Source organism: Alligator sinensis, unplaced genomic scaffold, assembly GCF_000455745.1.
Source record: "Alligator sinensis unplaced genomic scaffold, ASM45574v1 scaffold65_2, whole genome shotgun sequence".
Lineage (NCBI taxonomy): Eukaryota > Metazoa > Chordata > Crocodylia > Alligatoridae > Alligator > Alligator sinensis.
Genome location: NW_005842071.1, coordinates 1,752,903 through 1,764,950, shown reverse-complemented (window position 1 = coordinate 1,764,950; position 12,048 = coordinate 1,752,903). Strand labels below are relative to the sequence as shown.

Sequence of the window (12,048 nt, the reverse complement as noted above, 5' to 3'; positions counted from 1 at the left end):
TGCCATCGGAAAGAGAGTAAACTAAGCATTTTGACAATTTTTTGTTCAAACAACACTGTTGTAATTTCAGACATTTTTAATGACTACGTTGTTCTATGCAACTCTATCTTAAGATCTTTTGGTGGAGAAAAATAAGTATTCTGAAATGTAGCGTATGTAGAGGTCCACAGTAAGTTAACTTTTAAAAAAAATTATTTCTTAATTAAATTGCATACCCAGTTTCCTAACCAATACATTGGAATTAGATGAGCAATAATGGTTTTATTAATTTGCAGGAAATTTTTTATAATTAACATTAGAATAATTTTTGTTTGATTGTTTTTTACAGTGGTGATGAGTTCCTCACTTTTCTTCTGAAACTGAATAGACAGTGTGGTCACCTTACAGCTGCTGTGCAGTCTATCATCACCCAGTTACCCTCAAACTCTCAGAAGGTATCCAACAAAGGAGAATAAAGATGCACCCGGGGTATTAATTAGTTTAGCCTCTAAATGAAAATATGAATAAAGATTATAATCTTTTTTTACTTTTATAGTATTGCCTAGTTCAGATAAGTGGGAATGTCATGCATTGACAAAAAAATCACAACTGTTATTTAAAATAAAAAACCTAGAAGCCACTTTATACAGTAGTTTGCCTGACTTGTCCTTGCTTTGTTTACCTTTTTAGGGAAGCAATTACTTTTATATATGCTATACTTGTCACAGGTGGTATATAACCAGATCCTTATGACTTTTATATTATTGCCTAGTTCAGATAAGTGTCTAACATTCTTTTGTAGTTATTTTGAAACACCACTTTAAGTTGTAATATTCTTTAAAAACAAAGAAAAAAAACCTCTTAAGCTTTGTAAGCTTCCATAGTCCATATTATGTCACCTTGGTTTCCCCAGTGTTATAGTGTATAAAAGTTATAAATACATTACAGAAATGTTTTGGTAGTGTTGGAGTGATGTGGTAGCCATGAAAGTCAAGGAAATATGTGAAACATAAGGATTTTTATGAGTGATCTTCTAATGGACCAGTGCCATGGTTGGGTAGGGGTTCCATGGCAGAAACAGTGATATGAAAAGGTTCTGTTACTTAGGAAGATTGAAAATCAGTGGAGTAGAAGAATGCATTATGTTTGAAAGCTTGTCTAAGTCTATCCCAACCATGGTGTTACCCCCAGTAAAAGATAACATCCACAGAAATCCTTGCCTCGTGTTCATGTTTTAATCGCAGTTGTTCTAAATCAGAATTATTCTAGATTTTGAGTAACTCTGTAAACTTTTAATAGATTGTACTGGAGTGGGGTCCACCCCAGAGCTTCACTAAAGTTTGTGAGGACTTGGTCTGCAGTGTTGAAGATTTGGGTGAAGAAGTTAGTAAATTGAAGGACCTTATGCAAAAGGTGCGTATATGTCTGAATATATTTGAAATGCCATAGACTCACTTCATATAAACAAATTCTGTACCTGCTGCCACAGAGAAGATCTTTAAACTGTAGTTTGGTCACTTCCTTCCAAGTTGGCATAGGTTGCTGTGGAGGCAATAGAAATTTGGGGAAGTGCAGTAACTGTTCTTACATCACCCACTGGTGATTCATCCAGGCAGTTTGAAGGCAGTGTTGATAGATATCATAGGAAGCTAGAACTACCTTTTCTTTTTTTTTTTAAACTGAAAGGCAGAGAGCTGAATCTTTATGGTAGAGAAATGCAACCCAAAATGAGGGAATATCCTTGGGCTTCTTGAAAACCACACAAGTATAAACATCCTTCTGTAAATGTGAACGTATCATCTGGATATACTGACTCTCCATGACAAAGATGTTAATGTTCTTTTGGAGATGGAATAGGAGGCAACCTAGATAAGTGTGCAGAGGTGACAAAAGAAGAGGGTGGGAGAGGTCAAGGCTAGATGTTAGCACCACATCAGTCACTCTCAAACCAACACAATGACAAGCTCCTGTCAGACAGTGTTGCTCTAAGTAATAGGCTTGTAAAAGGAATGACTATGCTGGGATTCAGTAAATGGAGCATCAGTGTCAGAAAGGAATCTGTTGCTGAATGAAGCCATGTGGAAGTCAGTCTATGGATATAATACTATTAATATTATTTCCTGTAGTTTAGGTAAATTTACATTTCTGTAGCAGCTTTTTCTTAATATGTTTGATTCCTGTTTTTTATATAGCAGAAGTTTGAGGTTGTTGCAAAGAACTGTTAGGCATTTGTGTGCCTACATTTATGTATGCAATAGTTAATTTTATGTAAACGTGGTGACTGTGTATGCAAATGAACAGTTACAGTTAGGCCATTTGTACCTGTAAGTATAAAAGGAGGTCATGGCACTTTTATGTATGTCAAGCTTCAGGCATTCTTGTACCACAGCCTTTGGATGCATTTTTAAAACATTTGGTTCTCACCTTCTAACATGTTAGAAACTTACTCTTCTTACAGTTACATTGCAAAAATAATCATTACATTATATGTGCTATCCATGATTATTGTTCTGAATAACATCCTTGTAACCTTAAAACATACCTTTGTGTTTTATTGGGAGCTTCCTTGTTGACAGAGGCAAAGTGAGAAAACATATAAGTGTGAAAAATGATATTAAGTAAGTTAATGATATTTTTTAATCCAGTAAATATAATTAGTATAGATAAATTCCAGATAAACTCCTTAATCATTTTCTTCTAGACGTCATTAAATAAAGAACTATCAACTAAAGTATAAAATTCTTTAACTGGTTTTATAATTGGAATATTCTTGTGGGGGAATTCACCTGATCCCAATAAAGTCAATGACACAAGCCCCTGGTATTCTCAGTAAAGTCAGCATTTTTACCCTCAACTTTTCTGAGGTAATGTAATTATTGGTAAGCCAAATCTTGTAAGGACCCTGTATGCTTACTGCAGGGCTGTCCAATTGGTGGGTCACCTGTAGCCTGAAAGAGGTTAACTCTGGGTGCTGCTTCCTCTCCTACTGTCACCATGGTCTTTGGACTCTCCTCCTCCATCTTCCACTTGTTGCCCCCACCCCTAGGGGTTGAGTGGCACAACTGGTGAATCCGTGGTGGAGAGCAGGTGGGCTTTGGAGTGCACAGCTGAGCAGCGTGCAGCCCCTAGCCTCTCAGAAAAGGGACGGTCTCAGCTTACTGCATTTCTATTACAGGGGAGTCATTGAACTAAATATAACTAATTATATAATGATATTATAATTGTGTGTGTTACAAATTATGCCTCTTATGATTACATAGTACTGATATAACATGTGAGTATTGCTAAGTTTGCTATTACAGTATAATAATTACTAACCCAAAATGGTGCAGGATATTTTTTTCAACAATTGTGTTAGCAGTTTTAAATCTCTTAAGGAATTCTGTTTATTTACGGAAAGTTGCTGCCATTTAGCTTTTTATTATTTATGTGATAACTTGCTGAGCACTAGATAAGATAAAGACCTGCTCACACCGAGGTCAATAGAAGCTTTGCCATAGACTTGAGCTGAAACAATTAAAAAGAGAGCAAAACAAAATGTGTGCGTGTGTGTGTGTGTGTGTGTGTGTGTGTGTGTGTGTGTGTGTGTGTGTGTGTGTGTGTGTGTGTGAAATTGATGTAAGATGTCCAAAGTAGGGTTTAACGTATTTTATTAAGTCTCTGACACTAACATTTTAATTATTTTTCATTAACTTATTAGTTTCAAAATGGACAGAAGAATGACCCCAGTCGTGTGCAACTCCTAGAAAGAACACCCACATGGAAGAATAGATTAATAAAAAAGGGAGCAGTAACCCTGTTTGGATTTGGAATTGTCTTACTTATGACCAAAGTAACCTTAAGGAAAACCTAATTTTTAACAAACATTTTGTTCTGAAATATGTTATCTGTTCACTGGATAGAACTACAACTTGTATTTATAATGTGAGAAGATACCTGAAGAACCAAACAAGAACCTGTTACCACAGTCTTCAAAGCTTCATTTTTGAAGAGTTTAAATGTTATAATTATCAGTACTTGGAAGTTAGAAACAGATTACGTTGCAAACTCAATCCAGCTTTCTTTAAAAAGTGTTCTTTAAAAATCTACTTTAAATTTTGTTATAGCTTGTAAATTTAGAAATAAAACCTGGAAAACATTTAGATTAAGTCTAATATTATAAAAACCATAGTCTGTCTGTCTCGGCAGCCAATCAGAGTGCTCCAAGAGCGTTCGGACTGCAGGTGGCAGCAGCGCTGCGGCGGACTGCTGCCATGACAGCAGGGACAGAGGGGGTGGGGGCCAGCACAGCTGGCCTCAGCCCCCACCCTGCTCCGTGGAGGAGCTGGATGCAGTGGCGGTGGGACAAGCGGGGTGGTGAACAGTGTTAGACCTGCAGCGGTGGTGCAAGGGGTGGGAGGAACGGGCCCGGGCCTGCCGCGGTGAGTGGGGAGAGTGGGCCCTGATGCCACCATGACAGTGGGGACAGAGGGGAAGGAGCAGGGGGACAAGGCCAGTGCAGCTGCCCCCTCCCCACCCTGCTCTCAGGAGGCAGCGGCAATGAAGTGGACAGAGCGAAGAACTGGCCTCGCCCCCTGCTCCCTGGGTGTGGCGGTGGCACAGGATGTTGGGTGGCAGTGCTCTGTCCATGCCCCCTCATCATTCATGGGAAGGGGAGGCAGGTGGACGCAGGCCAGGCGGATGGGGAAGGGAAGTGGGCCTGGCCCCAAAACGGGGACGGTGGTGGGGCAGGCAGGCTGGGGGAGGTTGATCTGTGCCTGGCCCAGCCCCACAACGACGGCAGGGGGTGGGGGGCAAGCCCAGCCCCAAAATAGCAGTGGGCAGGGTGGTAGGGGTTGCACTAGGCCCAGCCCAGCCCCACAACCTGGGGGGGTGGGGGCGGCGTGCTGGACCCAGCTTAGCCTGGCATTGAAACAGCAGCGGTTGTGGGCGGGCACAGGGCTGCCTCTGCAATCGGGGCGGGGCCTACCCCAAAATGGCAGGGAGGGGTGCCAGGCCCGGACTGACCCGGCCCCGCAACGACAGCGGGGATGGGTGGGTGCCTACAGCAGAGGGGAGGAAAGGGGAGCAGGCCCAGCCCCGAAGGGGAGGGGAGGGGGCCTTACGCAGTCCTCTGTCTCCACCCACACTCCCCCCTTCCCCACCACACCCATAATTCTTGATGGGCAATTGGCTAGTCTTTATATAAAAACAAAGGTGCTTTTTTTTAAAACTCATTTCTTTTTCTTATTTAGCTGCCACTTGTAAATACGGAACATCTTCAAATGGTTTATTATATTTTTTATTATTTACAACAGTAGTGAAATCTATTTTTCTCAGGACCCTTAATCAGAATTTTAAAGACAGCAGTACAGCTGTTGAAGGTCAGTATTTTATAGAGCTGTGTCGTTGCACATGGAAAAAAAAAGATGTGATGTGGTCATTCTTTTATTCTAGGGATCTTGTTGAATCTTTAATCATAAGCATTGGTTTGATCCATCACCACTATTTATCTCAGCTCAGCAACTACTTTCATATGGCAATATCCAATGTTATAGCTACAATGTACAGAGGATAATCCTGTCCTTTAAATATTTAACGATTCCCCCATATTTTTTTCAGGAAGAACACTTGTAGTTCTTCATTGTAAAGTTTTATATGGATCACAAATACAACTACCTGTTGAATAAGGTTGAAATTAATAGTACTAGAGCAAACCTCATGAGAACAGAATATAAAGTTGCTATATAATTTTTATGTCTAGACTTGTATATTACAAAGATGGATGTTGTTAATAAAATTCTAGCAGACTGATTTAACACAGATCATAGAGGATTAAGAATTTTCCCTTGAACTATCCAAACTTGTGTAATAAATTCCCTGCCTTAGCAAAGTGACCTACATTAGCTTATTCAGTGTTTGTTAGTAGTAGCAGATACAGATTAACTAACATTGAAAAGTATTTAAACACTGGAAGTTCAGAAGATCTGGATGTACTTTTGTACGTGGTATGGCCCTTTACGAAAACTCTGTATCTGCATTCTGCATGCTGTAAATGTTTAATTCCTCATGACTGACTTGTGTGATAAGTATTACTCTCTCAATTCACTTTATAGAAATTTTTTCTCTGATTTGTAAGTAAAAACTATGGAAAGAATAACAGGAGTGTTGCTCCTTCAGTTTAGGTATTGTGGGTACATGCAGCCTAGCAAACCTAGATTGCAGGGAGGAGTGGGAGGGGAGGGAAATAGACACCAAATTGCAGCCCTTTGTGCTTCAGTGCTTCAACAAGAAATCTACTTTGAGCGTTTTCTTTTACCAAATCTTCTGCAGCTATCTTCTTGGAAACCTATGTTCTCTTCTTCTTATAATTAAATTACTCAACCTCCTGATGTCCTAGATGCTTCTTAAATCTGCAGACCTTTATTTCTAGACGTCAGGGAGGAGAACGTGTACTGCAGCTTCCTTATATATTTACCCACTCAGCAGCTTTTTGCTCTCCTCTGCCAGCACAAATAGGGGTGTGCATAAAGCTTTAGAACAGTGGCTTTAACTGTCAAGGTTTGAAGAAATAACTTTACTGGATTTTGCTCTGAAAATGTCCTCACTTTTATCTCAGAAATATTTTTTCTTGTACCAGTAGTATTTCTGTTACTTCACCCAGTAGTTAACAAAAGAACAAATATAAATGTGAAAAATTGTCAAGAATTTGCTTTTACCTTTCTTGCTAATAATGTAGTCGAGGTACTACCAAATCTGTCTTCCTTCCATCTAGCTTCTCACAACCAAATGCAGATGTTCTCCACATCTTTCTCTTAATCAAAAGTGATCACCATTCTCTCAAACATGGATGGAATATTAAAATCTGCAGAAGGCTTTTTTTATTTTGAGTGCATCTTATATGGTAAATACTATAAATGTATACACACATTTTTTATCTCAGTTTTAGGCAATAACTAGATCTCAAAATAGCTTTTGGAGAGGTGGGTTGTTTTTTACTTTATAGATGTACAGCTGAGCCACTGAGAGGTGCAGAGAACCTAAAATGTCAGTTGTAGAGCCAGGGAAAAAGCCAAGAACTTAATTTCAATTTCACTGTTGCAATCCGGTGTTAAATTTTTTCTCAATAATAAATGTAATTGTTGTCTAACACAGTAACTAAAATGAGAGATATTTTTTCCAGAGTTTGTAGAAGAACATTTATTTGTATAAAGACCTTTTATATGTTAAACTTCAGATCTACCAATTTAAAAAAGAGAACCACTGCAGAAAATAGTTTTTATCAGTATTTGTATTATAACCTTTTAAATATAACAGCATGAATGATGTCATTGCTGTAAAATACATATAAAGATAAATAGTAGTTAAAGCACAAGAATCATACTTATCGATAAATGTTGGGTACTTAAAGTTATAAAATAATTTTTTACAGAAACCAATTATAGGTATGAGTTCTGTACTAAACTTATTTTATAAAGATGAAGTCAACAGAAAAGTAATAATTTAAATAAATTCCAGATGTCTTCATTTAACTACTCTACTTTCATGCAAGTTAGTTAACATGATATTGCCCTGTTACCTGATACAGATACACCTTAGAAAATTGGGTTGACAGCCATAAACACTGAATCTACGGCACTGGTTGGAACTGTCGGTACGTTTAAATCCGTTGCAGGCTTCACAGAGAGATTTTGCACAGCAAATGATTATTTAATGGCTGGTTTTCTTTAAATTTGATAGGAGCACACTTTCAGGAACTACATAACAACAAGCTAAAGTTAAGAACAATTATGTTCAGTTTGCACACTAATTGCTGTATTGCACACTAATTGCTATATTTTCCACTTATGAAGATAACTTCATAAGCAGTAATAGGATGCTAGGCAACTTCAGTTATATAATACCCCCAAATGACCACTGTCTGTAAGAGAGATTTTATTTTCATTGCACTCATAAGAAATGATGAAAAAATGTTTATTTTTAAATAAATCTTCAGATTACCTTTGTGATTATTTATTACTTGTGGAATCCCCATGTGGATGAATCCCTGTTGGACTTTGGATTTATTTCATTATGATATTGATAATTGTTAATAGAAATACTGGTGCAGTATAAGTAGTACCATCCCTTTCTCTTTGCAGCCCCTTATGCTACTCAGAATAGATATATATATATATATATATATATATATATATAAATATATATGTAAACGTGTGTATGTGCGTGCATACTATGATGCACTAGATAAGGGAAGCCAAAATCCTCGAACAATTGCTGTTGATTAACTGTCTGAAATATCAACTGTTCAGAGTCACAAGGCTGTAATGAAAGGGAGGAGAATATCCACAATTTTAAGAGCAAGACTAAAACTGATCTAGATCTTTTGTCACATTGTCACATGAAGTTGTGTTTAATTTCCTCTTATCAAACTGTCTCATAAACTGTGCATTTCAGGACTTTTATTCTCTCCTTGTGATGTCATGCTAATCTTTCTATCCTGCGATTGCTGATTCTAAATACACTTCTCAAACATGCCTGTGATAGAAAGCGACAAGATGCAGAGAAAAAAGAGGCCACTTGGAAATTTATCTTCTAGGCTATGCTGTTCTGAAATTCTGAGCCATTTAGTTTCACTGTGGGTGATTTCAGTTGAAAATAATCCTGCTGAGAGATCTTACCCTGGAAGTCATCAAAACGAAAATGACTTTCCTAGAATAGTAATAATAACGCAATATTTTACACTTCTGCAAGGTGGTTTGCAATAAATTGCTAAAGAGCTTTGCTTACCTTAAGCTACACAACAACCCTGTGAGGTGGTATCCCATTTTACAGAAGTATAAATTGAGACTTGGGAGTCTGAATAAATCAAAAGCATTGTACTGACTGCAGATAATGTGCCATTTGTATGTTTGAATCAGAATTTTGTAGTCAGGTATTTTCCTAGCATGTGTGCTGGTGCCAAAAAGCGACTGATCTAGAGAAGAGCTGGGTGACCTGTCTCTTTTGTGGAGCTCTCTATTTGAAATCATATCTTTTTTGGGGACAAGAGTAAGACGCACTATAATTATTTAAAAGATGCATAGAAATGTTAAAGGAAGTATTGAATGCTTAAGGGATTTGTAATGAGATGGGGTATTCTACAGCTAAACAGCTGTTTCAAATCCAGTGCACTTTGGTTGTAACCAAATGTTATTAGGAACTGTAAGTTGCTTGTTGGCTTAGCCTGTCTGTAGGCTGGTAAGTGTCCACGTAAAAGGGTTAACTAACCTACTGCCACCAGTTTTTAGTCCTAGCTGAGAATTCAGGATGACCTTCCTCTTTATCATTAGACAGTCAATCCAGTCCTGCACTGAGGTACATTATTGGGGAAGTGAAAGGAAGCTTTTACACCTATTGGGGTGAAGAAAGGGTTTGTTTTCAGGCCTACCAATAAACATCTTAAATGAATTATTTGCTTTTTAACAAAACTAGTTAGGTCAGAATTGCATAATGCATAATATAATTTTTACTCAGTAAAGATATGAATGTACTAGTATGAATGCTTTTGATTACATAGGAAACATACAGCAACAATGTGACTTACAATGGCTAACGCTACACTGTGGCTTATGATTAACCTTTTTAAATAAGCAAGCAAAATAATAATGTATTTGAAACTATGAATTTCTCACATTGCACACAATTCACTATGCTACCTATCAGATGAAGTAGTAAATCCTTTCGACATAGAAGAGCTAAGATGACTTTTAAAAATCAGGTGAAAAATATTAACGTAATTTTTGAACCACTGGAACCATTGTTTCATTTTATAAACAATGAAAAGTTGAGAATGATGTATTGATTCCATCAGTGACAATATTTGCCAGCAACCAGCCTCCACATTTTTAGATTTATTAGCTGAAAGAGGTTTTATAAAATTCATAGGCAGACACAAATATGTGATTAGATCAACAAGAGAACACATATTTGAGAATACATCATGAGTATTATAAAGATCTTTTGGCAGATAGTGTGTTATGGGAGTAGTTATAAACAATGCAAATATTTATATTTTAAATAAAGATTCTAAACCTTAAAGTAAGAGGCTGTTGAATACATTAGCACTGTTTTTGTCTCAGGTTTTGAAGATTCAAAGTTACAAAAGTGAAACCTGGCGCAGTAGGCTTTAGGTGTATAGAGACAGCATTTACATAGAGCATGAGAAATGTTGTAAAGATGGGAAGTGGAAAAAACAAGGGCGTGTTGGATTTGGTACAATATTGGTTCTTTATTAATACGTTTTATATACAAAAATTTTGCATCCTGCTGAATGTATACTTGAGGATCTTCCTGGTGGGAAAAGATTGAACAGCAATTCCAATAATGGTCTAACTAGTTTCTTTCAAGATATGATGGGTGACTTTAGATTGTAGACCAGATTTTAAAATATTAGGATGGGAAGTACCTGAATCCTTTTCAAGTCACTTAACTAAAAGGGTACTGGTTTTTGGAAATGTAGAGCAATAGGGAGCTAGACACAGCATCCCAGGATCTTTAAAATGGATGTTTTTTGTCATACCAAACAAGGCTTTTGTAGAGAGGACTCATTAGATGTTTTAACACCAGACCTTAAGAGGAAAGGGGCTACTCAGATACAATTTTATTTTAATTATGTGCATGGAAAAGTGTGTCTATCTATTCCTTAGGCACCCTTACATACCTTAAAAATACAACCAGAATAATAAAAAGATCCTATCAGCCTCAGGTAGCTTGGGTATCTCTGCAGTATTGCATTGTGTGTAGACATAGCTTAAGTCTTAAAGAAAATTCCCCCAGAGGCATATTTGCACCTTTTGGTGACTCCAGACTTTTATTCACTGAAATGTGGCTCCTACAGCTAGGAAAGGGCATGGGTAGCTTTTCATCATTATAGATACTTGTAACTCAGAAAGGGGCAGATGTGGGCTTTGTCCTTACAGTGAACTATGGTTACTTTTAGTGAGACATGATTGTAACTAAACAGGGCCAAACAGGGTACAGGAACCCACACTTCTCTACCAGGTTGTTGTCATCCCTACGCTGTTGTATGGGTTGTGAATAGATACAGATGACATACCAGAAACATCTGAAAACTGAAATGTTCCCATTGGCAATGTCTTTAGAAAATCCTTCATATCAAATGGAAGAACAGAAAATGAATGGATGAGTGCCAGCGCTAACTCAAGTAACCACCATCAGCACTGAAGCTACATTTATATAGCACCAGCTCTATTGGATGGGACCTATCATTGTTGGACAACCAGCTCCCAAAACAGGTTCTGTCTACCCCAACTCACTGCTAGTCATGACTCTAGAGGTGGGCAAAAAAGTGAAAGACACCTAGTGAAGGCTAATTGGAAAGAATGCAATATTAAGGAGACCTGGACGACTGAATTGCCCCCAATGGTGGCACTGATCATTTTTCAAGGAAGCTCAACTCATTATGGACAGACCAGAGACAAAAAGTAAGGACCTGTGACCTGACAGCACCAAGATCCTTCCTCCCAGAACTATTTGCCATTGAACAGGCAGATGTTGGGCCACCTCCGTCAGCTACAGACTCATGGGTGACTTCTCAGTTTGCTGGAAGACTGTCCTGGTCCTAGCGATGGCCTCCATGGGAAAGAATGGTGAGCTATAGGTACTTCTAGTGAGACAGAGCTAGCGTCAAGCAAGCTTCCCTTCTCCTCTGTTACACTGATGAAAAAGGAAAAAGCCATGAATGCCATTGAAAAGTGCTTCAGCAGATGCTGGTAAAAGCTTTGTGGGAGGCAGAAGCAACTTCCTCCTATTTCAAACTCCAGGCCGAGTCAAAACAGCCACGCACTGATCTTCAGCAAGAGGAAGGGACGTGGAGGGCAAGAAAAGCGACCCAGAAAGCGTGAGGCCACTGCTCCCGAGGATGCTGCAGCACTCTTGAAGACAGGGACGCCGGGGTTTGCCCAAGGCCCAGGCCCTGCTGGCAAGTGGGTCCCCGGGGGTGAAGTGCGGCTAGGCGGCGGGCGGAGCACGAGGCCGGGGGAGCTGTGAGGCTTGGCGGGGCGGCAGGACTGCCCCGTCCCGTCCCGTCCA

The 12,048-nt window shown here is 38.7% G+C and overlaps 1 protein-coding gene across 6 annotated transcripts in view; it reads left to right on the top strand.

The window, feature by feature from the left end:
* ASZ1 (ankyrin repeat, SAM and basic leucine zipper domain containing 1) overlaps positions 1-4,110 on the top strand; it is a 52,614-nt gene extending 48,504 nt beyond the window's left edge. For 5 of the 6 annotated variants that reach the window (XM_006023621.2, XM_006023620.1, XM_014519943.1 and 2 more), the window contains 3 exons: positions 329-434; positions 1,279-1,392; positions 3,680-4,110. In XM_006023621.2, the coding sequence (XP_006023683.2) occupies positions 329-434; positions 1,279-1,392; positions 3,680-3,832 (373 nt within the window). In that variant the 3' untranslated portion in view covers positions 3,833-4,110. Of the gene's footprint in view, positions 1-328; positions 469-1,278; positions 1,393-3,679 lie in introns of those variants that run through there. The other variant, XM_014519945.1, reaches the window with a different exon arrangement.
* The last annotated feature ends 7,938 nt before the right edge of the window (positions 4,111-12,048 follow it).